General features: G+C 47.5%; 1 protein-coding gene across 1 annotated transcript; it reads left to right on the forward strand.

Annotated features, from left to right (window-relative positions):
- Positions 1–3113: 3113 nt before the first annotated feature.
- Positions 3114–20021, forward strand: MEDAG (mesenteric estrogen dependent adipogenesis). The gene is made up of 5 exons (XM_027064634.2): positions 3114–3536; positions 13187–13296; positions 15914–16026; positions 16455–16740; positions 18830–20021. The coding sequence occupies exons 1-5, from the start codon at positions 3250–3252 to the stop codon at positions 18952–18954; spliced, it is 921 nt and encodes a 306-aa protein (XP_026920435.1). The 5' UTR covers positions 3114–3249; the 3' UTR covers positions 18955–20021.
- Positions 20022–23643: the final 3622 nt, after the last annotated feature.

Genomic DNA, 23643 nt, shown 5'->3' on the forward strand with positions numbered 1-23643 from the left:
CGTGATGCCAGAAGACTGGCTGTGCTGATCCCTGCCTTCTTCCCCGTTACTTGAGGACAGGACCAGCCTCTTGTAAACCTTAACAATTAAGCCTCCAAGGTTATCAAGCAGCAAATGAGTTTATTGTGGAATAGCAGAGGAATTGCAACCAGGGAAATGCAAACGGTGGCAAACCGCGGGCAAGCACAGACAGCAAAGGAGAGAGACTTGTGTCTATAGAGGAAAGGAGGAAGTTGGGAGGGGCGGTTTTGAGTGAAAGTTCATTGGAGGAGCGTAAGAGTTTGGGGTTGTGGTGGCTTCTCATTGGTTGAGTTGTGGCAGTTTCTCATTGGCTGAGTTTGGAAGCTTCTCATTGGCTGGGTTTGTTGCTGGGCGAGGAGAAAATCTTCCCTCCTCCTGCCAGGGTATGGAAAGTAAGCATGTTCCTGATAGGGAATGTAAAGTAATGAGTGGGATGAGGGGTGCCTGTATGACAGCACCCCCACCCTTCCAGTCTTTCTGACCCCGTTTTGAATGCGGTTTTCCTTTACTCCTTTTCATGGTCTATTCACCTCTTAATCTTCAGCGAACCAGCGGTCCTAGAATACAGCAGTGCTCAATAAACATGGTGGACGCAAACTACAGGCTTACGCTCAAATTCCCGCCCGACCGCTGATCAGCTAGATGCTCCCATCCATTTCTTTGGTTTTTACCACTGTCTTTGAGCTAGCCACTTTCAAATTTCAATGATTAATCCTGTCTTTTCTCCAAAACTCCAGACCCACCTAATTAGCCGCCTCCTGCGCGTTTCCACTTGGCTGTTCCTTAAGTGGCTCAAAATCTACACCATCTGTGTAGGTACCCCAGTGAGAGTCTAAATGTCTCTCTCTACTCCTTTGTCTTTCTCTTCCCTCTTCCATTTATTTGCTCATAAAATCCTGCTGAATCCTGGTTCAAAAATGCCCCAAATTCATCCTGTCATCTCCATTCCTACAGCTGCTATGTGAACTAGCAGAAGACTCTCATTATATCTTACCTGGATTGTTACATCGGTCTCCTTTCTAGTCTCTTTGCCTTCGATCTCCCAGTTTTAAAACATCTTCTACGTGACCATAACCAAAGGTGTCTATCCAAGCTCAGACATAATTATATCACTTCCTTCCTTCAAAACATTCAAAGGCATCCCATTGCCTCAAGAATCTAAATTTCTCAGACGATTCAGAGAGCTTATCATACTTTGGCTCCAACTTCTCTTTCTGGCCTCATCTCTTATAAAACTCACCCCTCTCACCCTAAACAGGCCTTGTCTGTTTTAGCCATACAGAATTCCCATTCTTCCCCCAATAGACCACACTTTCTCTCTTTGCATGAGTTATTCCAGCATCTTCTCTCCCAACTTCTCATCCATGGTGCTTCTGCACCTGGGAGCTCCTATCTTGTATTCAAAGTTCCAGCCCACTCATCACCTCTTCTGAGAACTCTTCCTGGGGCCTCCCAGGTAGAACCAACCACCCCTTTGACCCTGATCTCATAGTACTGAGACAATACATCTATTATAGCACTCATCGTGATCTCGTGATCTCTTTTGGGGCAAGAATGAATGCCCCAGTAGGCTGCGATGGGTATATACCTGGTGCCACATCCCTCCCTGTGAACACAACCCCAGCCTTTGGGTATTGCCTACAAACAGCCCACTCCACACCTATTCTCTGTGCAGTGTTCCTCAGGCTTCACTTTGTGAAAGAATCCCCCTGGCTGCTTGTTTCACAGGCGGATTCCCCCTTCCTCCCCACAAAAGCTTGATTCAGTAGTGGCCAATGTATCGGGTGAATTAGATTTGTTCAGAGAGACTCAGCGATGGGGATTGATCCTGGGGCAAAACGACCCATGTCTGGAGAAAGGAGTGAATGGCGTTCATTTATATTCTGGGATTGCAATGAGATGTGAGTGAAAGGCCCTTGGTTCGACTTGATTAAACCTACGCAGGGGTCCATGCTGGGTTGCACACAAAGACAAACTAAAAATATTCTCTAAGTTCTAGTCAGCTTTTAAAAAGATCCAGTTTAGTGTTCTAAATTACCTACTTCAGGAAGCCTCCCCAGCTCCTCAAAACGGGGCTGAATTGCCCCCCCCCCCCCCCCATAGCTCCAGGTTTACCCTCAGCCGCGCGTTTTATTCAGTGCAACGCAGCTGTTGAAATGCTTGCCTACCCTCTGTAACCACACGGACAGCTAGGCAAGGGCAGGGCTGGTGCTTACACATCCTCTTCTGCTCAGAATTGACCTATTGTCGGGCTCCTAGTGGGTATTTCGGAAACAGGTGTTTCATTAAAGTGAACGAGAGAGTCCTTTCATACTTCAGGTCAAGCACATTCATTATGTCTACAGAATGAGCACATAGCTGACTGACTATAGACTGACTCAACATAGAAATAGATTCCGGGACTCAGAGAGCTTAGCCTACTACGGACGCAGGACTGCTAGGTCCTGTCCGTCCCCACTACCCCGCGCACCGAGAGGCCTGTGGGCCGCGTGCAGGAGAAGCAAGCCGAAGCAAAGCGATGAACTCCAAGGCGGACTCAAGAAGGCCTCGTGGAAAAGTGACCATCACATGATGATCAGTGGAGTTTCCACGTGGTGGGGGTCCGGGGGGGGGGAATCAGGGAGAGGAGCGGAGATGCAGGGTATGATGTGCTGGGGAAAAGGGCAGCAAACAGGCTGGGAGGCCGTGATCGGTAACTGACTCCAACTCGGGGCCCGACCTGGGAGCGGAGGGCGGAGGGCCGGCGGGTCCCCGACCCCCGGCGGGGTGAGAGCCCGGGAGAGCCAGGAGAGCGCCACGCCTCCCTCCCTCCCACCCGTCCGCAGGGGCGCGGGGTCCCGCGGGCGGATGGATGCTCCCCTCTCCCCCAGGCCCCACCCGCACCGCGGGCCGACTGTCGCCACCCCCCCCCCCCTCCGGCCGTGTCGGCCAGGCGGGGGCGCGCCGGGCCGCGGGTGTGGAGCGGCGGACCCGAGGGGGATGAGTAACCCCCGGCGGCGAGCAGGCGCGGCCGGGAGCGTGTGCCAAGTTCCAACCCGACGCGCGCTCGGCCCGGAGCGTCCGGGGTCGTGCCCGGGGCCCGGGAGGGGGCGGGCGGCCGCGCCCGGGGCGGATAAAAGGGCGGCGCGGCGCGGGGCCCGCTTTCTCCGCGCCGGGCCCGCAGAGCGCCGCTCGCCGGCCGGCACCCGACGCCGGAGCCGGGCGCGGGAGGCACCGCCGGGCAGCGGCATGGCGGGGGTGGCGTGCGCGCCGGCCAGGCCGAGCCTGACCTCCATCTCGTCGGGGGAGCTGCGCAGCCTGTGGACGTGCGACTGCGAGCTGGCCCTGCTGCCGCTGGCACAGCTGCTGCGCCTGCAGCCCGGCGCCTTCCAGCTGCGCGGCGACCAGCTCGTGGTGCCCGGCCCCGGGGGGCCCGCGACGACGGCGGCGGCGGCGCGCGGGGGCTTCAACGTCTTCGGCGACGGCCGCGTGCGCCTCGACGGGCAGCCCTACCGCCTCAGCAGCTACATCAAGAGGTGGGTGGCCCCGCCGGGTCCCCGCAGAGGCCTCCACCCCGCTGCGGTGCCTGGAGCCCCGGCCGGCCCGGCTTGCCGCCAACCCCGTCCCCACCAGGACTCCCCCTCTTTCGTGCCACTTGTGCGATCGCCTCCCTACTAACGTCACCTGGAGGTGCACATCCCCCCCCCCACCCCGCCTTCTCCGCCCCTAGTGATGACATTTTTTCAGCTGCCACTTGAAGCCGCCCACGAGGGCATCAGGGCAGGCGCGTGGCGTAGGGCTGGGTGGAGAGCGCATAACTGGAGGGTGATTTTTCCCTTTCTGGCTCCTTAACTGGGTCATATGAGCTCAAATCGAGGCACGCCCTTCAGGGGTGTTTGCGGGGGACAGACTCAGGCCCTGGCTTTGCATTTGTGGGGAGGGGAGAGGATGCTCGATTCTGTGTATTTACTGGCTTTAGCCGGTGAGGAGACCCAGTGGAAAAGGTGCAGAAGTTCAGAGTTTCCCATCTTTGGCCTGCCTCGGTTTTCAAAAAATACAGAAGCGCGGCTGAGAAAGGAACAAAGCCCTGTGAAGTCCAAACGAGGGCCCAGTGGGCTGTGGTGAGGGCAGGTAGGTTCTGGGAAAATCGGTGCAATGCCTAGAGCTTCCAGGATCCCGGGGCAGAGCTGGGCCCAAACCTGACTTGGTGGAGGGGGGCCCGGGATGCCTCACTGTGGTGGCCAAAGTGTCTGAAGCGCTTCTTAGCAAACTTGCAGCCAGAAGGCTGTAGTCTGTCCGAAGCAGATTTTGATCATCATGGGGTAAAGGAGGAGGGAGCGTCATGCTTGATTCTGCATGGCTTCATGCCTTCCAGAGGTCACCCTGTGCTTGTGTGTGTGTGGGGGGGGTCTTATATTTGCGGTGTGGAACGGAGTATCGGGAAGCAGGCAGTGCAGTCTAGAGTCTGAATCAGAGATGAGTAAGCTGGCCACCTATTAAGATTCAAAGCCTTTGCTATTGGGAAAGAGGAGCACCGTGGTACCTTGTAAGTGGGATCGAGCCAACAAGGGCAAGCAAACGAAATGAGATGTTTAAAATACTGGCTTCGAAGCTGCTGGGAAAAATGTTGCTTTTCCACACAAAGAGAGTGGGGACTTTGAATGCCTGAAAAGCCATTCTGCAGCAAGAATTTCACCCTTTCTTTTTGCACCAAAAAAAAAAAAAATCTCTCTTTCTGATGAATGGAGAATTCCCACCCATATGCAGGGGACTATGGGAGGAACTGAGTTAGAAATTATATTTACAAAGATTATTTTAAAAAAGGTAACCATTGTATCTGAGAATAGAGTATGAAACATTAAAATGTCCAGAATTAATTGAAGCTAGAGGTTAGCATTTTGACATAGCCAGCTTCCTCAGTCTTAGCAAACAGTGTGGCAAAATTTAAAACGATGTCGAAGTGTGCACTCTTGCTTTGAGCACCTCCCACACAAAAGACTCTTAAAGGGCAGTGCTCCCCTGGAGTATAGAGTCCAAAGTAAACAATGGCCAGGTGACACAGACCAGAGTGCCATCAGGATGCAACTACAGGGTTCTCATTGTCAAAGCAGTTGAGTGAGGGCCTTTGAACCCTGGGAAATACTAAGGAGCATCTGAGAATAATCTGGGTGAGAGAATGAACAATCTGTCTTCCTCTCAGGGGACATACTATGGCAGGGGAGATAGGCTTTTATAGGCGGGTGTGCGGTCCTGAAGGATGAACCTGATCTGGATGGAGATAGCCTTCTAGAAAGGGAGGGAAGACTGAGTTGTGGGCAGCAGTGAGAAGTTTTGTCTTCATAGACTACAAAGTGGGCAGATAGTCCGAATGGAGACATCCGAAGTTGTCTCCTCAGATCTGCCAAATTTACCCGGTTGTCTTTGGTTTTGGGGATAGCATAGAGCTTCCTCTCTCAGAATATTTACCACTCCAAAGCAGTGATTCATTTCCTCCATCCATCTCTCCCTTCTCTTCCTTCCTTCCTTCCTCCCTTCCTTCCTCCCTCCCTTCCTTCCTTCCTTCCTTCCTTCCTTCCTTCCTTCCTTCCTTCCTCCTTCCTTCCGTAAGCTTTGGCCCATTTTACTAAAGACAAACAGCATGATTTACTTTTAAACAGCCCATTACAGCACAATTCTAAAGATCACAGACTCATCTGGATCAATGAGAGCTAGCGTGCATTATTTATTATCTGCATGGCATACCCAAGTCAACATTATTGCCACTGTCGTGTTGGACAGCGGCCTTGGCCAGTGTGGTACAGTGCTCTATGTCAGACTTCTTGCTGGCGAGGATGACCAGTCTGACTTTGCTTTGTCAGCCATCTTCACAGTAGGCTTATACCCCAGCACATACTTCCTCCTTTTCATGACCAGTTAAGACCTAGAGTTGATGGAATCCAACAACTTTTTCATCTTTCCTGCGGCCACCATATTCCTCCCTCATATGCAGGATGGCCCCCAAAATGGCCAGGAAACGAAAAAGCCAAGAGACAGTTATGAATCATTTCAGACTATTGGGTTTTCGAGAATTTGTGTAGACCATCTCCCCAGATGTGTATATATACACTAACATTGCTGACCATCCAGGTAATTTATGAGCTACTTGGATCCAAGTTAAGGATCCTTGCTCTATCAATGAATTCAGTTATTTTTGTCATTCAGCAACTATTTTTGGTGTGGGTCGGCTTACAGCGTAAGCAGGATTTCCTTGTTGAGGCCTCGGAAACGTGTGCTGTGTCTTTTACGAAAACGCTTAGGGCTACTGACCCTGACGTTCATATGAGTCACTCATTCAGACAAGAGGATGATTTGGTGGCCCAACTTACTGGGGTGTGTTTTTTGATACTTGAACGTTTTTCCAAATCTATGCCTACTAAATAAGCCGAAGGGAACTCGGGGTGAAGGGGAGGTTGAGGGATGGCCACCAGGGCTGCAGAACTCCTGAGAGCCTTATTTAAAAATTTGTCCTAATTTTGGGAGATGCATGGCAAGCTCTTTCCTGTTATTTTTTTCTTTCAAGCTCAGAATTTCTAGCTGTATTATACACACAACCTGCTCAGGATTCCAGGTGAAAGTAACCATTAACTCGCACGCACACACACATACACACACACACACATGCACACACGTTTTTCCTGTAATTAGATGCAGCCCCTTAGTGAGATGTAGTGGTGTGCAAATAGGAGCTCCAGCCTCCTTTTCGGAGATTCCTTAGCATCAAAGAGGCTATTTGGGTGATAAAAATAAGTATGACAATAATTACGGGCGGCTGCTCATGTTTACTTGAGTACCAGGAATGGTACAAAGTATTTTACAGCCGTTACCTCGCAAGAGACTTCAAAGTCAGCTCTGTTGGTATTTCCCTTTTTTTACAGATGAGGAAATTAGGACGCAGAGATTAAATAACCTGCCTAAGTAAGGTGCTGGTGAGTCGTGGCACGGGGGCTCCTGTGCAGCATTGTCTAACTGTCAGCCTCCGCTCTCAGCCAGCTGCCTGGAAGCCAGAATAATTCTGGCTTGCTGTAGACGGCAGCAGCTTTCCCAGAGGTCTCCCGAATCCACAAGGAAGTAACTGGACTTCTATCAGACAGGACGCACTGTAGATAATCAGCCTAGAAGAGAAGGTAAACCCAGCGGCCTTGAGGAAGCCACTAAAAGCAGAGACGCATATGAGACCATATGCGCCCATATGAGACCAGCTGTTAGATGGTGACAGTCACACCCACCTCGAGGTCAGCGACCGGGGGTGGGGGGTGGGGGGCAGAGGGTGCAGGGGGCAGCGGGGAGACAGGTGGGTGAGGTGAGGGTGGAGTCAGGGCTGGAGCCTAGGTAGATTTTCAGGGGCAAGTCTCACCTCCGCCTGCCGTGGGAAGCGTTGGGCTCTGTCTGCTGGCCCCGGGCCCACCTCCCTGGGGGAACCCCGGACGGGAGGCGGAGGCATAGACGCGATTGCAGCATTGCAGCCCCTGTCAGTCAGTGTGGGTCCTCAGCCTTGGTCCCCGTGTCTGAGTCTCGGATATGGTGACATCGGATATGGTGACATATTGACCACTTGACAAATGCTTGCAGCCCCGTGAGCCAAGTGCCTCACACGCAGTATTTAATCTGTTAGCCGCCTCATGGGGGTCCTTTTGGTTAGCCAGGGTTTACAGGTGAGGAAATTAATCTCAGCGAAGCTAAAATAACCTTGCTGAGGTCGCCGAGACAGAAATCAACCCCAGATCTGATGATTCAAAAGCTTCGTGCCATTGCTGCCTGCCTTCCTCAGGAGCCTTGCTGTGGGCTTCCAGCCACACTCCGGGCTGCTTCCTGCTCTCAGCTCACCTGGTCCTTGCCAGACGCCTGCCTGCAGGCCTGAGCACAGCCACCCCACAGTCCCCAAGGCTTGGCTAACCTGTGATTCCTGCTGGGGACACCTCCCTGCTGCTCTGGCCCACCCAGTGGTGGCACGTCTGGTCCCTCTCGTCTGTCTCAGCTCAGTCCACGGTTCTAACTCCAGACCCCTCCTGCTTTGCTCTTTCTTATTTAAATACCTAGAACGTAAGCCAGTGGAGGTTGGACACACGAAGGCAGAGAGCTATGCATTTCTCTGGCATTTGCGTGTTTGAGTCATCACATTCGTTTGTGAGCCTCTCGATGGCAGGGACCATGTCTTCGATCCGGTGCTTCTCAAACTGTAATAAACCTACAGGCCTCCTGGGGATCTTATTAAAACACCGTTGTTTAGGTTGAACAAAACTGGGGAGGAGCCTAGGACTCTGCAGTTTTATTAGCTCGTAGGTGATGCCGGTGCTGATGGTCCAGCGGTCATGCTTTAAGCAACACGGCTTTACCTGTCTATCGTTTGATATCGAAGTGGTGCATTTTCTTATGCCTTCCTAGTAGACTAGATGCTTCTTGCGAGCCAGACTATTTCCTTTTGCTTCTTTGTGCCCCCGCCGCGCAGTGCATGCGCTCAGTACGTATTTGTTGCACGAATAAATGGACGTACGAATGCGTCATTCTCTGTGCCATGACAGCGCTTCGCGTGAGCTGAGCATCAGGAATGAATGAATGAATGAATGAATGAGTAGATGAACATGTGCATCCTTGATTCGAATCAGCAGACAGCGGAGTGATAAATCTGAAGCCATTGCTTAATTTCCCTAGAGTTGGGGCAGAAGGAGGGGAGAAAGTGAAAGAGAAGAAGCTGTCTGACAGCTTAGGCTGAGGCCTCACATAAAGCTGTCAAGTTAACACTGGAAACACGGCAGGGCCATCCTGCTTGCTCCCAAGGGCAGAACGCTTGAGCTTAGTGCCGTAGCAAAGGATTATGAAAGCTATAAGCAACTTCTGGGACTTCTACACAAGGCCTGTTTTCAATATGTGTTCCTCTTTGTCTGTGCTCCACTCCATAATTGTTTAAATGAACACATGCAGGGACACACATGCACACCCCCCCCACCTCTCCTCAGATGGAAAAGCCATAGGGTTGAGTTCTTATTCGCCTTTGAGCACTCATTTGCTGGAGCCAAGGGAAACTTGGGGCAGCTTTTCAGATTGTGCTAGAAATGATGTAACGCCTGAAGGAATCCCCAGAGAAAGGTAGGCAGCTCAGAGGGGAGTGATCTTTCGGCCACTCCTGGTTTGCTAGGAGCAAAAATACAGTGTTCTTTCTTGGTCTCATCTTTCTGGCATTGCCTTCATTAAACTTTAGCTTTAGCTTCCAGACTGAAAAACCGAGGAAAGAAATTGGAGCAAAGAAGGAGAAACTCTTGCTCACTTGTTTCTCAGATGCTTGCGTTGTCCTTTTTCCCGGTCACTCAAATGAACACAGCCTTGATTGTGTGGCACAAGTTTATAGAACTTCACCCTTTGGCCAGCAGAGTTGGCTCAGATTAAAGATACTGACAGTGTTTGTTGAGCATCTATTATGGGCCCAAATGCATACACCTATGTCACTTGCACTGCATTGAGTCCTCGCCCAGAAAGAAATACTGTTATATCCCTTTTATAGATGAGGGCACAGGCTCAGATGGGTTAAGTAACTCACCCAAGGTCACAGTGAGATGTGGCTCTGCAGCGGAGTTCACACTGCCTGTCAATTAGGGCATGACTTCGATCTTCTCATTTCGAATCACTGTGCATTCGAAAGGCCGTCACATTGGTCTGCCTTTCAATGTTTGGACTGAAGCCAGGCATAGAAAGTTTCAGCCTAGAAGCATTTTGGGGCCAGGGTAAAAGCCATGAAGAAATAAGAGTTTAAAGAGAGCTATCTTAAACCATTTGCTTTTCATCCTTAATAATTTCAGCTAATACAACAAGCATCCAGTACACAAGAAGCAACATTTGCATTAGTAATTCAGAAATATGCACGATTAAAGATGAAATCACTATTCCCTAATGTAGTCTGGTAAGGCTCATCTTAAAATAAAGCCAGTGACTGAATGCCAGATACTTAAATACCTGTGAGAGTTCACAGCCAGGTCCTCAATCTTTTTGTATTTTAGTGGCTTACATATCCAAGTTTTCTAACAGTGAATTCCAAAGGAGTGCTCACATTTATTAATTTCTCTGGAATTTCAAGGTGTTTAACAATTGTACCGTACCTGGGAGGCTGGGAATGATGAATTAAGGAGGTATTTCTTATTTGTGACCTGGTTTAAATAGAGAGTTCATTAAGCAGGGATCTTGCTACAATCTCTTGTCTGTAAATTCTGTTACAGAGCTTTCATATAAATAGCAGCATTTTCACACATCTGTGGCATAGTGATAACTGACATGCTCTGTGGTGATGTTTACAGCCCCGTTAAGATCCTAAAAGTACCTCTAAATCATCAAAGGAAAATTAAATTATGTTGAGCATAGTTTTATTATTCAGGGCATCTTATGAAATTCAGACTCCAGGAAGGATGACACATGTATAGGTTATGCATTAAACTCAGTGAGCGTGCGACTATCCGGAAGCCCCCACCACTCCCTGCCCGGTCCCCCTTCTCTGATCATGACAGACAACAGCTCTTTGAGCCCCCTCGCATTCCAAAAAAACCTTCCAGAGAATTCGGGGGAAAACTGATTATGTTCCCAACCAGTGATCATTTCTAGGTTGAGATTTTCATCTTTTTCCTATACGCTGCGGATTCATCGGAATAAAATCGAGGGTCCCTTCGACTGGATGTTGATGGGCCTCGCACAGAGGTGAGTGTTGCACTGTTAACGTGCAACATCAGAATAGTAATCGGGACGGCAGATTTTCCAGACGCGTTGTACACAAATGCTGTGCTCACGCCCTAGAGAACGACACTCAGACCACGGATATTGAGAGAGCAGAGGAGTCACCTTGAGAAAAAGATGAAATGCTTAAGTGACTGTAAATTAGCTCCATGGCAAACAAGGCAGGAGAATATGAAAATCTGCCTTGGATGGGTCACAAGTGACATCCGACTCTGCCCCAGCTTCACGCATCTGCCTTGTTGATGTTTACTCCAATTGGACTTGTCCTTTCCTTTCCACGACGACAGATAAGAGTTTTCTTCCTTTCTTCTTCCTCTGCTCCTCCCCCCACGCCCCCTACGACTACAGACCTTACACAGCCTGTCCCAGGCCACTCTTGCGTGGTCGTCCTGGGTCCTGGACAGTTAAGAGATGATGGCAGAGGGGCTGGGAGGGCACCCAAATACTGCCACCCTCTATCCCAGCCCCACCTCGCAGGCCCTGAGCCCCTCAGGTGTGATAAGGCACGTGCGATGCCTGCCTGGTGCCCAGCACCCAGTAGGCGCCCAGTGAATGCTGTTGAATGAATGAATGAGAGCAAATGAACTCGGCAAATTACGGTTCCCTTTCTCCCTCCTCTTCTGCTTCCTTTCTTCAGTGCCTTTTGGCAGTTGGCCAATTGGGACAAAAAGGAACAGGAACATTCTCTCCTTGCTGATTATGGGACACAAGGGCCACTCCCCCTCAGTCCCCCGCCTCCCCTTTCCCCATTCTCACTGGGCACTGTGCTGCTCAGGTGAGGGTAAGGGCAGGCAGGGATGACGGTAGAACCATACAAAATCCCTGGGCTGCATTATCTTCCGCAGTCTGTTCCCTTGTTATTCCCCCTGGCCCCCCACCCCTTCCCCCCTACTCCTGCCCTCCCCACCCCACCCCTGAATGTCAACACCTGTCCCCGCTTCCCTTCCCCGGAATACACCAGCCCTGTTGCCCCTTCCCCACCCCTGGACAAGCCCCCTGACCAGCCAGTGTCCCTGGAGTGGGAAGCAGAGACTACATTAAAAGCCTGATGAAATACAAGGCAGGAAGCATTTTAGAGACTCCATCAGGGGTCAGGTTTTAAAAGCTCTCGAAATCAGGTTTGACAATGCCCAGAAAAGAGAGAATGATACAGATTTCTAAGAAACCAAGCTGGGAGACAGACAAGCCAAAGCTGTGTTTTTCTGCCTTGGGGGTACATATTCTCCCACGTGTTCCCAACCCATGCCCAGGTCTGGGTCTCGTGCGCTGGCCCCCCTAAGCGGGTTATGGGAAGTGGGGTGGGGCGGGAGGCTAATAGGGCTGGGTGGTCACAGCTCCCTGCAGTGGGGCTCTCTCCAAGGCTGTGATTTTCACATCAGGCACTGGACGGACAACAAGCCAGAAAGAACACTCGAGCTGTCTCTGCCAGCGACTAGATGTAGGAAGCAAACACATCACAGCATAGCAAAATCAGCCTGTGCTGTCAGGCAGGGCGGCCATTCATTCCATGCACGTGCACACAGCTGGGCCGGTCAATGGGGAACCAGTTCTGTGTTGAAGAGGGACGGTGGCAGACACATCCTCCAGCCTGTTGGATGCCATTCAGCCTGCCTGTGCCCATGTGGCGTCTGAGCTGAGGTATGGATAGAAAATTAGCCATCGTCTTGAGGGAAGCCAATTTGCGCTTCGATCCGTCTTTCGATCAACAATACAGGTAGAAACATAGAAACTACCTGGAAAATCTGTAGAATAGGGGGAGAAAGCTGACATCCTGGATGACCGAGTCAACGTGTGAAGAAGAACTTCCCAGGCTGGGGTAGTGAATGAAAATCAAAGAGGCTAGTCTGAATAGGGTCATGGGCAAAAGTCCAACATTAGTGGTATTTTTTTTTTTTTTTCTTCATTGCACAAAGCTCAGGATCGGGGACACATGAATTAGTTCATATGACTCTTGGTTGATTGCATAATCTATAGGGCGGCTGGGATCTAGGGATCAGAGAAGGCAAGACAGGAGGAGGAGAAGAGGGAAATTTCAGACCCACCCTAGCTTATCCCACTAATTAGCTAATCCCCTAATTGTAATTCATTCTCAATCCGGAGAGACAGAGCACTTCTAGCTTCCAGTGAACTCTTAAGAGCCCAAAAGATAGATGGTGTTGGCCATCACATAGCAAAGGCTGCCTCTGAGAGCCCAGGATTGGTGCCAGGCCACGCCAAAGACCAGGGCTGCCTTCAGGTTGTGTCCTGATGTCTCAGCTGACTAGGGAGGAGATTTATTTATATCGTACAAAAGATGACTGCCTCCAGAGGGCACACGTTAGGCTATTTCCCTCACAAGTTCTGTGGATGTGGCAGGCGCCCGTCCAGAACATCCCCTTCCTGACCTAGATGGAAGGGTATATTACGTTCGCAATTATCTCTGCTTTTTTCGTAGGTATGTGGAACTGACCAACTACTGCGATTATAAAGACTACAGGGAAACTATACTGAGCAAGCCAATGCTGTTCTTTGTTAATGTACAGACCAAAAAAGACACCTCAAAAGGTAGGTATATAAATATTTTGGGTTTGATGCTGCTTCCTGGGGCTGTGGACTGTGGCATGCTAATGAGGTACAAGTTGTTCACGGAGTAGGCAAGGTAGATGTCAGCTTGTGACAACGCTGGGGGCAAGGAGCCTGGTGCGTTAGACCATCTGAAGCACAGCACCAGCCTGCAGAACCTCTACATGATCCTAGGGCAGAAGCCATCTGTCTCTGGGCTTTTGTCTTGTACTTCCTGTCTAGGCAGGAAGTGCTATCAGGTTCTGAGTCTACGAGGGTTGCAAAAATGACTGGAACGCTGCTGATGATATATAATACTGTCTGCCACATTCCAGACACTCACGTGCGTGAGGCATAGGCTCATGTCCTTGATGGATGCAATAGCCCCATACGACTTTCATGCAAATGGGAACGTTTTCGAGCATGAAAGTAGGTCCTGTTAATAATTATGCTGGGATTAAGGTCTAACCCAGGGGGACTAGGATGTATAGTCATCCTACCTATGAGGTGCTTATACCCACTTAACAGATAAGAAAACTAAGATAAAGAGCTGTTGTAGAGGCTTTTATGTTTCATGCTGTGGCCTTCAAATCTCAACTGGAGGGATATCTCTTTGCCGTTTCTTCCAAGCAATCAGATTTACTGATAACAACTCCATTAACTTCCCGTTCCGATAGGAAAATATCTCCATCTTCCCTGCTTCCTGCACAGTGTTCTGTGGGGAAAGCCATGGGCATAATGCTCGGTGATAGAGGCAGAATTTCTTAATCCTACTTCTCAATAGCGTTCTTAAAAGGAGCCCAGAGTAATAAGAAGTGATCTGCAAATTCCAGATAGACTCTCTCAAACATTCATTCTCATTCAGATTCGTGGAGCTGCTGCTCTGTTCATTTCCTTCAGAATCATTCAGATTCTCCGCTCGCTTGACAATCCAGCCACAATGCTCTCTCGGCAGGAGGGGCTGGGAACGGAACACAAGGTAGCAAGTAGTGCTTGTTAGAGCATCTGAGCCCCTGATGTTATTTGGCTTGATGATGACCAGAAAGCTGGAGAGTTCTCCGGGAATGTAATTCACAGACATATCAAGTACGCCTCCTGCGTCGATCTCTCAGGAGGAATCTTAAGAAAGAATAAGAGACCTCTCCATTTTTACATTTTAACGAAAGTAGCAGGGAGTGGTGCAGGAAATGTGCGGGTGGCCTGTAAAAGGTATACGGTTGTGTGACAACTATCCTGGAAGGAGGTACAGAAACCCAGTGCTGTGCGATTGTAAGGAAAGCCATGAAAAAAGAGCTGCTGTGATACAGAAGCTTGAGATGGTCAAGTTTAAATTGTGAAAGTTATAAGTAAGGTAACACGTCTAACCTTGGTGCTAAGCTGCACTTTTGTGCAAACTAGAAAAAGCCACCAGTAACTCAACATCATTTACTAATCCTTTCCAGAAGTTTGTCATAATAACTGTACAAATAGACAATGTCTATGAATGTGAATGGCACCCTCTAGAGTTGTGCAGTGCGCAACCTGCCCAGCCAGCACGACTGTGGAGTGCGGTAGCCCTTAGCATCTAACGAACCTAAAGATCTTAGTTTGGTTTGTGTGAAAGTTAGTTCAAAGTCTCCAATAGCTTGCTTGCTTTCTTTATCTCTTGTCTCAAAGAGGATATAAGGTCATTTATATTTTTAAAGTGCCCCCCAAGATGGCAATTTGGGAGAAAGGAAACAGGGGTAAAAAAAAAAATATAAGATGAACAAAGTTAGTGCAAAAGTTAGCTCAAATGATATTCCTGAGGGATGTAAGACTAATTATTGAGGGACCGTAGGTTTGACTCCCAAAGCCAATGCAAAATACTCAGTTCTCAAACCCACATAATGGCTGGTCCGTGGCCTTTAACAGAGAGTGGGAATCCATGTAACGTGTCTGTCTAGAAAACAACAGTTGACTGTTAAGGCCGAGGAGCTTGATTCTGGGGACTGGAAAAGTTACGAGATCGTTGGTTCATAATATTTCAAATTTGCTAATGAAGAAACAACTTTCTCTTTGTTTAGCTTGTGTAGGATTGGGCAGAAGTGGACATAAGGAATTAAAAAAAGAAAGAAAGAAATTAAGAAAGAAAGAAAGAAAGAAAGAAAGAAAGAAAGAAAGAAAGAAAGAAACAACCCCAAAACAAACCAGCACCACACCACCAAGGATACACCTGCCGGGGGCAGAGACATCGTATTATTTAAACAGTGGGAGGGATTTTCTTCCTAGTGACATGAGCTCCCCATGCCGGACGCACACAGTGGGAGTCAGTTCTCATCCATGATAATCGGGGAAGGGGACTTATTTTTTGTATTTTTTATTTTTTTGAGACAAGGGTGACAGAGTAGACTTGGAGCTGATTTTTCTAACTGGCTTTTACAGTTGCCCAGAGCTTCCTTTGCATCCCCAAGGTTCTCAGGGATAACATTTCTAGAAATCTGGTTAGGCCTTACAGTGAGGGTCTGAGGGAGCTGCAGAGGAGGCTATAAATGAACAAAGTCTCCAAATAAGGTGGGAGTGACTGCTTTATCAAATGCTGAGAAGTATGTTGATGTCGCACGTGCGCACCTCAATCTGAATCGTGCCTCCTAATTCCTAGAAAGAACGTACGCGTTTCTCGTGAACACAAGGCACCCCAAGATAAGAAGACAGATAGAGCATGGAATGGACATGGTCATTTCCTCAGTGATCGGGGAAAGCTACCGGCTTCAGGTAAGCTTGCGTCAGTCGGATTCCAGGGCTGCTAACCACATAGAGAGGGGTCGGTGGCATTTCATGCGAGGCTGAGTCCCTAGAGCTGAGTTATAACCAGACCCATACGTTTTCTGTGGTTTCATTATCACTACCAATAAAATGAGCTTGGTTTCGAGCAACCAATTAGAAACGGGGTAACAGTAAAGGTCAATGTGACCAAGTGGTTCAAGGGCTTCAGATGGATAAGGTATAAGTGCGAAGGTCTGTTTTAAAAAACAAAAGTCAACGGTTGAAAAATATGTCAGAATGAAAAAGAAAGAAGATAAGTGATATTTTGGATATTTGGGCAGTCGTTAGTTCAATAATAGAATTCTATAGTAATATACGGTTCTGTAATATAACATTATAGCCATGACATTAATTAAACGCTTCTCTCTCTCTTTCAGTTTGATTTTCAAGAGGTGGTACAAAATTTTTTCCCTCCAGGAAATAAGGTGGTTAATGGAGAACATTTGAGCTTTGCGTATGAATTCAAAGCTGATGCATTATTTGATTTCTTCTATTGGTTTGGGCTCAGCAATTCTACTGTAAAGGTAGAAGGAAAAGTTCTGAATTTGTCAAGCACAAGTCCAGAAAAGAAGGAGACAATTAAATTATTTCTGGAAAAAATGAGTGAACCTTTAATCCGAAGGAGCAGTTTCTCTGACCGAAAATTCAGTGTAACTTCCAGAGGTATGTTACAAATTCTCAAGTACCTGAGGAAGGTAAATAAGAGGGTAGAATAATATCATGGGAGTGGACAATTAATTGAAAAAAAAAAAGGCCTCGGGGCTCTTGGGCAGCTGAGTCGGTTAATAGTCGGACTTCGGCTCAGGTCATGATCTCCTGGTTCATGGGTTCAAGCCCCGCGTTGGGCTCTGTGCTGACAGCTCGGAGCCTGGAGCCTGCTTTGAATTCTGTGTCTCCCTCTCTGCCCCTTCTCCCTTGTGCATTGTCTCTGTCTCTCTCTCTCTCAAAAGATAAATAAACATTTAAAAAAAGGAAGAAAGAAAACGGCCTCTTGATAAAAGGGAAATATAACATCACGGACTTCAGAAAGTAAGAAGTGAGAAATGTTTACTACCAAGAAAAAAATGCGGTGACTCTTCTTTTTAGGCCCCTTAACGTTTTCTGATGTAGCTGTTATAGTGTGCAGCATGCCCAGAATACAATTTTTAAATACATTGTTCATGTAAGTCCATCTTACTGCTCATTTAAATATTAACAACAATTTAAATGTTATGAAAGCGTGATGCTTTCCTGATGTGCATATTCAAGGCAACAGAATGTTAACAACCAGGAGCAGCTGGGGGAAGACTAACCATGGGCGATACGTATCTTTAAAAACTTTTGAAAGGGTTTGTAAGACCACGAAAGAATAGCTTTGGAGAAGGCTTCGCCTACCAGATTTTACTCTAGATCCTAGTATCCAGTGCTTCCCCCTCAGGAGCTGGTGCGACTTTTCAGTCTGGTTGTGGCTCAGGCAGAGGACATCTGTCCAGTCTCCTCTGGGTTTGTCTTCCGCTGAGCCCATTCTCCTGTCCCACGTGAGTCTGGGCCCGAAGGCAACTTCCTCGAACCAGGACTCTTGCTGCTAATTGCAAGAAGAAAGAGCCCGAACACAAACACACGAAAAAACACCAATCTCTATGAACCTGCAGTTTAAAAAATACTCAGATATAAAAAAACAAGAGTCTCAATTATGTTTAACGAGGGTTGCTTTCTTCCGATGTTTATAGCAAAAATGCTTACTTCTGAGGATTTCTTGTCTTGGAGATAGCCCCTCCCCTCCCGTGTGTGCGTGTGTGTGTGTGTGTGTGTGTGTGTGCACGCGCGTGTTCTCTCTCTCTCTCTCTCTCTCACTCTCCTCCTCCTCCTTCCTCTTTCCTTGCTTCCCCCAGCCCTGATCTCTCTCTCCCTCTTCCTCCTCCCTTTCTCCTCCCCCACCTTTCTCCCTTTCCCTCTCTTTCTCCCCCTAACTCCCTCCCTCCCTCCACATTGCTTTAGCTTTCTCTATCTGGGTGTTCCTTACAAAATCACTTTGTGCTTCGCTCCATTGCAGCCCTGTGGGGAATCATACACGGATTCTTGGGGGGAAGGATTAACTTGCCCAGTGGTGGCTGCAGTCCCAGGTGCCTGGTCCCTCCTGTGACATCTCTCCAGCCCCACCCGCTGGCCTTGGCGCCCGTGAGTGCGGCTGCCTGGGATGACCATTGCCATCCAGGGGACACCAAGGGGCTTGTGAAGTTGGCCAGTGCCTCCTTGCAAGTTGACTAGGAGTCAAGCTGGGGCCACTTCCAGGACAGAGCTGTGGGGAGGGACTCTTGGAGCCCCGCCTGAGGCCTGAGCCATCATTATGCACCGCAGGTCGCAGGTCACACAGCCAGAGATGCATCAGCTGCCTGCAACCCCCTGCAGGCAGGCCAGCCTGGCCTCTACTGGCTCTGCCCTGGTGAATCAACCTAGTGCCATCCCCTTCTCGCCTTTGCAAAAACTGACCTTTGTCCTGGGCATCTATTCGCCAACTGGGGGCCTTTTGTCACAAGTGGGAAAACTCTGCACATCTGCTCCGGCCCTTGGAAAAGCGAATGATCCATATCCTACTGGTAGACAAACAACCATAAAAAGCTGCTTGGGTTTTTGAGTTCTTCTGAGGAAGTCAAGGTTCTCTATTAATTATTGAAATTGTTACATTGTATGTTGTATGAGTTTTAAGGCACTGTTGGGTTTTGGGCTTTGTTTTTCCAGTGACGATAATAACGTGCCTTGTTACTTTTCTCAGGTTCAATAGATGACGTTTTCAACTGCAGTCTGTCACCCAGATCATCTCTGACGGAGGTTCTTTTGGCAGAATTGCCATTTCCAAGTGTTCTGGAATCGGAAGAGACACCCAATCAATTTATCTGATTGGATTGAACACTTTGTGGTCCCTGCTACCTGCCAGGCCTGTGCCAAGACAGAAGGCTGGGGGGGAGGCAAGAGGTGGTGGGAGGCGGGCACTTCCCCCTGCTTGTCCGTCCCTGTGCTCCCACGGGAGGCTCCTGTCTTCTGTTTCCCTGGGGATGCCCTGGCCAGCCCGATGCAGCTGACTCCAGGAAGGGCGGGCTTTGGCCCAGTGGCCCAGAGGGGTATCTTCCCCTTTGAACACTTCTCCAAAGAGGCAGAGGGCGCACCCTGAATGCTTTGCTTAGAACCCCAGCATCCTGGGAGCTCCCCAGGCAGCCTTTGAGGGGCCAGTCTGACTTGGGCGTTGACTGTGGATACTGCATACATCAGCGGTCCTCTGCTCGGGATCTCCTCCTCGTCTGAACCCAACCCCAGCAAGTGGATGGTTAGCAGTGCTATTTTCTTGCAAATGTGGCTGGACAAAAAGCCTAGGACACCTTTCACTGGAAGACAAGTATGTTTCCCATCCTTAGGAGAAACATTCTGGGGAGGGGTCACTGGAGGATTGGCCAGGTCGAGAGGACGGTAACCTGCCACCCGCTGCCTGAAACTTGAGCTCCCTTGGCCTCTCTCTCTCCTCAAAATGACCTGTGTAGAAAGAGGCCGGGTAACGCGGGACCAAATAGTGACGGGGGAAGGATAACGTACTTGGCAGTGTCCTCTGGTGAAAGCGGGTTATGTCAGTTGGGTGTTTTAAATAAGCTTTTAGCAATCCTAACACTAAAAGCAAAAAAGAAGGAAGCTATAACATTACCATAATACATTGTTACATCAGTACATTTTTCATCTCATAGCTACAATGGAGTTCTTCAAAAAGAAAAAAATTCCTATTTACATATAAAACCTGCATTGAAGGAATCGCTACATATGCTTATAAAAAGGAAGATTTATGGGTCCTTAGTATAATTTTTATATTCTTTTTAAACAACTTCCTGTATTATACATTTTGATAGCGCTCCTGATTGTCCCTTCATTTATATTTGATATGTTGGGTACTCTGTGCAATTAAAACTTTTCTTAGCATTCAACATGGAATTGATTAAATTTGTGACCGTGTGTGTGTGTGTGTGTGTGTGTGTGTGTGTGTGTGTGATATTTCCATCATGCTTTGCAGGTGGTAGATTTGCCTTGTAACTTACCAAATTACAATAAGAATTGTGGTTTTCACAGCTACTTTCTCAAGAAGAGCTTTTTGAGGAACAGGTCTATGAAGTATTTGGAGAATAGAAACAATTTGATAACCGATCTTCCAGAAAAGAAAAAAATGTTCCTTAATAACAGAAGAGGCTAAACATTTGTTATTCAACTCAGTACAAGATGAAGAGTGTTCATAGTAAAATAAGTGTCAGTGCAAACAAACCTTAGGCAGATCTCAAATATTAAATGTTTCCCGAAGGAAATAGAAACTCGAATTCACAAAAATTGACAAAGATTTTTTTTTTTTAAAGTAGCTGAATTGAGACAAACCATCAGTAATCACTCCAGGAATGGACTAGAAATCTGGAAGGTTTCTTTTATAATTAAAAACAGTGTTTTCATTGAATTAAAAGCGGTTTTTATTGGATGCATTCACTCGGTCCTTATTCACTCAGCAAAGTTTCATGAACTGCTTCTAAGGGGATATACACTGTGCTAATGTATTTATTAGCAAATGTCACAACGAAGTAATGTCGGGCAGCCTTTAAATTGGTGAAAAGTGTATTAGAACAGATATTTCTGGGCAAAAGAGGCTTCAATCTGGGTATAAGTGCAGCCTTATTCAGATATTTTAACAGTTTAAGATCGATCCTAATCTATAGGACAACAACGATCTAAGCAATTCATTCATTCATTCAGTCATCCATTCATTCAGTTCATGCATGCAACACATATGATCGAGTGCCTACTCTGCGGTGCACTGAGGTGGGTGCTGGTATATAAAGTTCAGCCCTTGCTTTCAAGGAGCGTCCAGTCTTACAAAAGAAGACAGGTGTGTGGGGCGCTTGGGTGGCTCTGGATTAAACGTCTGACTTCGGCTCAGGTCATGATCTCACAGTTCATGGGTTAGAGCTCCTCATCAGGCTCTGTGCTGACAGCTCAGAGCCTGCAGCCTGCTTCGGATTCTGTGTCTCCCTCTCTCTGCCCCTCCCTCCCTCACTCTCTCTCTCTCTCTCTCTCTCTCTCTCTCTCTCTCAAAAATAAAATTAAAAAAACAAAAATTTTTTTAAAAAGACAGGTGTGCAAACTAAGAAGAATAATAAAATGAGTGCTATGAGAGACGTTCAAAAAAGGGAATGTCTAAAACACTTAGAATCCAGTTTCCGGAGTGAAACTAATGACATAAAACTGTAAAATCGAGTTTTAAAATAAATATGTGAGGATTGATTTATCCAAGTGATTGATTTGTTGAAGCTCTCAGAACAAGAGTCACCTTGGAGGCTATTAATTTATTCCAACAAGAATGCAAATCCAGACGTTATCTACAGAAGGAGGGAGGTTTTTTTTTCTCATTACCTCACGGTTATAGTTGATTTTTGGCTAAAGGATAATATTGCCCAACTTGATTGCCTACCTTAATTATCAGCTCAAATGTGGATGTCTTTTTACTGTTTCAAATCCCAATCTATCTTCAAAGAGCCAAGTTATGCCCCTATTTAAGAAATTCAAAAGAATATTGCATCTAGTTCTGAAGGGAGTTTCTAAAGAATTTCAAAAATGCTTTAAGCAATGGCAGTGTCATTAGAATGAATTATTACTTTGAAGAAGAGAACATTCATTTGGATGGGTAAATGCTGGTATAACAGATTTAAAAGGAGTGTTCACACTTGATATTCACTACTTGAATACACTTGAAAGGACTGACAGTGTGGAGCATTAGTAATTACCCAATGACTGGCCTGGCCCACTTAACCTCTTCAGAGTTCAGAGGAGAGGAAAACACAAGAATCAGGGACAGCAGAGCTGGCCCAGGAGGGAGGTGACGTCCATACTGGACTGACAAGGTTTTGATAGAATCAACAGTCTGAACTTGCTGCTCTGGCTCTATGTGAATAAAATGTCAGTAAGTATGTTGAGTGGCACATTAGAAGCAGAGTTTAGAATCTGCTCCATTAGGTTGCACTGTCTTAATAAAATCGAGAACATTATAGAATTTTCTTTTCTGGATCTTTCAATAAAGTGATAGCAATCATTCTCGACTGCTTAACAACACCCCCTCTGAGTGACAGATATGAATTAAGTAGACTTCGGAAAGATCTAGGTCAGTGAGGGCTAATTTTATGTGTCAATTTGGCTGGGCCATGGTGTCCAGATATTTGGTCTGAACATTATTCTGGATATTTCTAGTTAAGTATTTTTGATGAGACTAACATTGAAATCGGTGGACTTTAAGTAAAGCAGAATGCCCTCTACAATGTCAGTGGGGCTCTCCCATCAGTGGAAGTCCTGAGTGGAACAAAAGACTGACCTCCCTTGAGCAAGAGAGGGGTCTGCACAGGTGGCCTTCAAACTTGAATGGCAACATGGGTTCTGCCCTGGGCCACCCACCTGCCAGCTTCCTTTGCAGATTTTGGACTTGTTAGGCTGCACAGCTCTGTGAGCCAATTCCTTAAAATAAATCTCTTTCTCTATCCACACGTGCGCGCGCGCGCACACACACACACACACACACACACATTCTATTGGTTTTTTTCTTTTGAGAACCTGAATCATATAGACTCCATAACAGACATTGAGAAAATGTTTTTTTTTTAATTTTTTTTTCAACGTTTATTTATTTTTGGGACAGAGAGAGAGGGAGAGAGCATGAATGGGAGAGGGGCAGAGAGAGAGGGAGACACAGAATCGGAAACAGGCTCCAGGCTCTGAGCCATCAGCCCAGAGCCTGACGCGGGGCTCGAACTCACGGACTGTGAGATCGTGACCTGGCTGAAGTCGGACGCATAACCGACTGCGCCACCCAGGCGCCGAGAAAATGTTTTATGAGTTAATCGATAAGCTGAAACAAAGGAGCAAAAGCAATATTCTTTTTTTTTTTTAAGTTTACTTATTTATTTTGAGAGAGAGAGAGAGCACAAGTGAAGGAGGGGCAGAGAGAGAGAGAGAGAGAGGGAGAGAGAGAATCCCAAGTAGGCTGTCAGTGCAGAGCCCAACTCAGGGCTCAAACTCATGAACCATGAGATCATGACCTGAGCTGAAATCAAGAGTCAAACATTTAACCCACTGAGCTACTCAGCCACTTTAGTCTCTTTCTTTCTTTCTTTTTTTTAACATGAAGACCCTTGACTAAAAGCATTGCATACTATATAACGGAAAGACTTTTGCCCAAATATATCAACCCGGGGGAGGAACTTCACTCAGTGTATCCATATCCAAAGTACTTGGGTAACACTGGAGATCATCTGTGACCTCTCCTGGGCTTTTGGAAGCAGCCCCCTGTCAAATCTTTTACACATCCTTTGTTGGCTTGCTCTTTGAATTCTCCCATCAACTATTTCCCATCGTCTCTCTTGTTCAGGAGACACTGCTGCCTGTCATGTTTCCTGGAGCAGAGCTTCTCAAACTTGAATGTGCCTGGGAATCTCTCGGAGGTCTTGTCAAGCTGTGGACTCATTCAGGAGGTCTACATGTTTTAATTTCTTTTTTTTTTAAGTTTATGTATTTATTTTGAGA

Source organism: Acinonyx jubatus, chromosome A1 (assembly GCF_027475565.1).
Source record: "Acinonyx jubatus isolate Ajub_Pintada_27869175 chromosome A1, VMU_Ajub_asm_v1.0, whole genome shotgun sequence".
In the NCBI taxonomy this organism is placed as follows: Eukaryota; Metazoa; Chordata; class Mammalia; order Carnivora; family Felidae; genus Acinonyx; species Acinonyx jubatus.

Bases quoted from the DNA above. Each gene is read 5' to 3' on its own strand.
- MEDAG (XM_027064634.2), top strand. From the start codon at position 3,250: ATGGCGGGGGTGGCGTGCGCGCCGGCCAGGCCGAGCCTGACCTCCATC. The intron at 3,537-13,186 runs GTGGGTGGCCCC...CTTTTTTCGTAG, and splicing joins CTCAGCAGCTACATCAAGAG to GTATGTGGAACTGACCAACT. The intron at 16,027-16,454 runs GTAAGCTTGCGT...TCTCTCTTTCAG, and splicing joins GGGAAAGCTACCGGCTTCAG to TTTGATTTTCAAGAGGTGGT.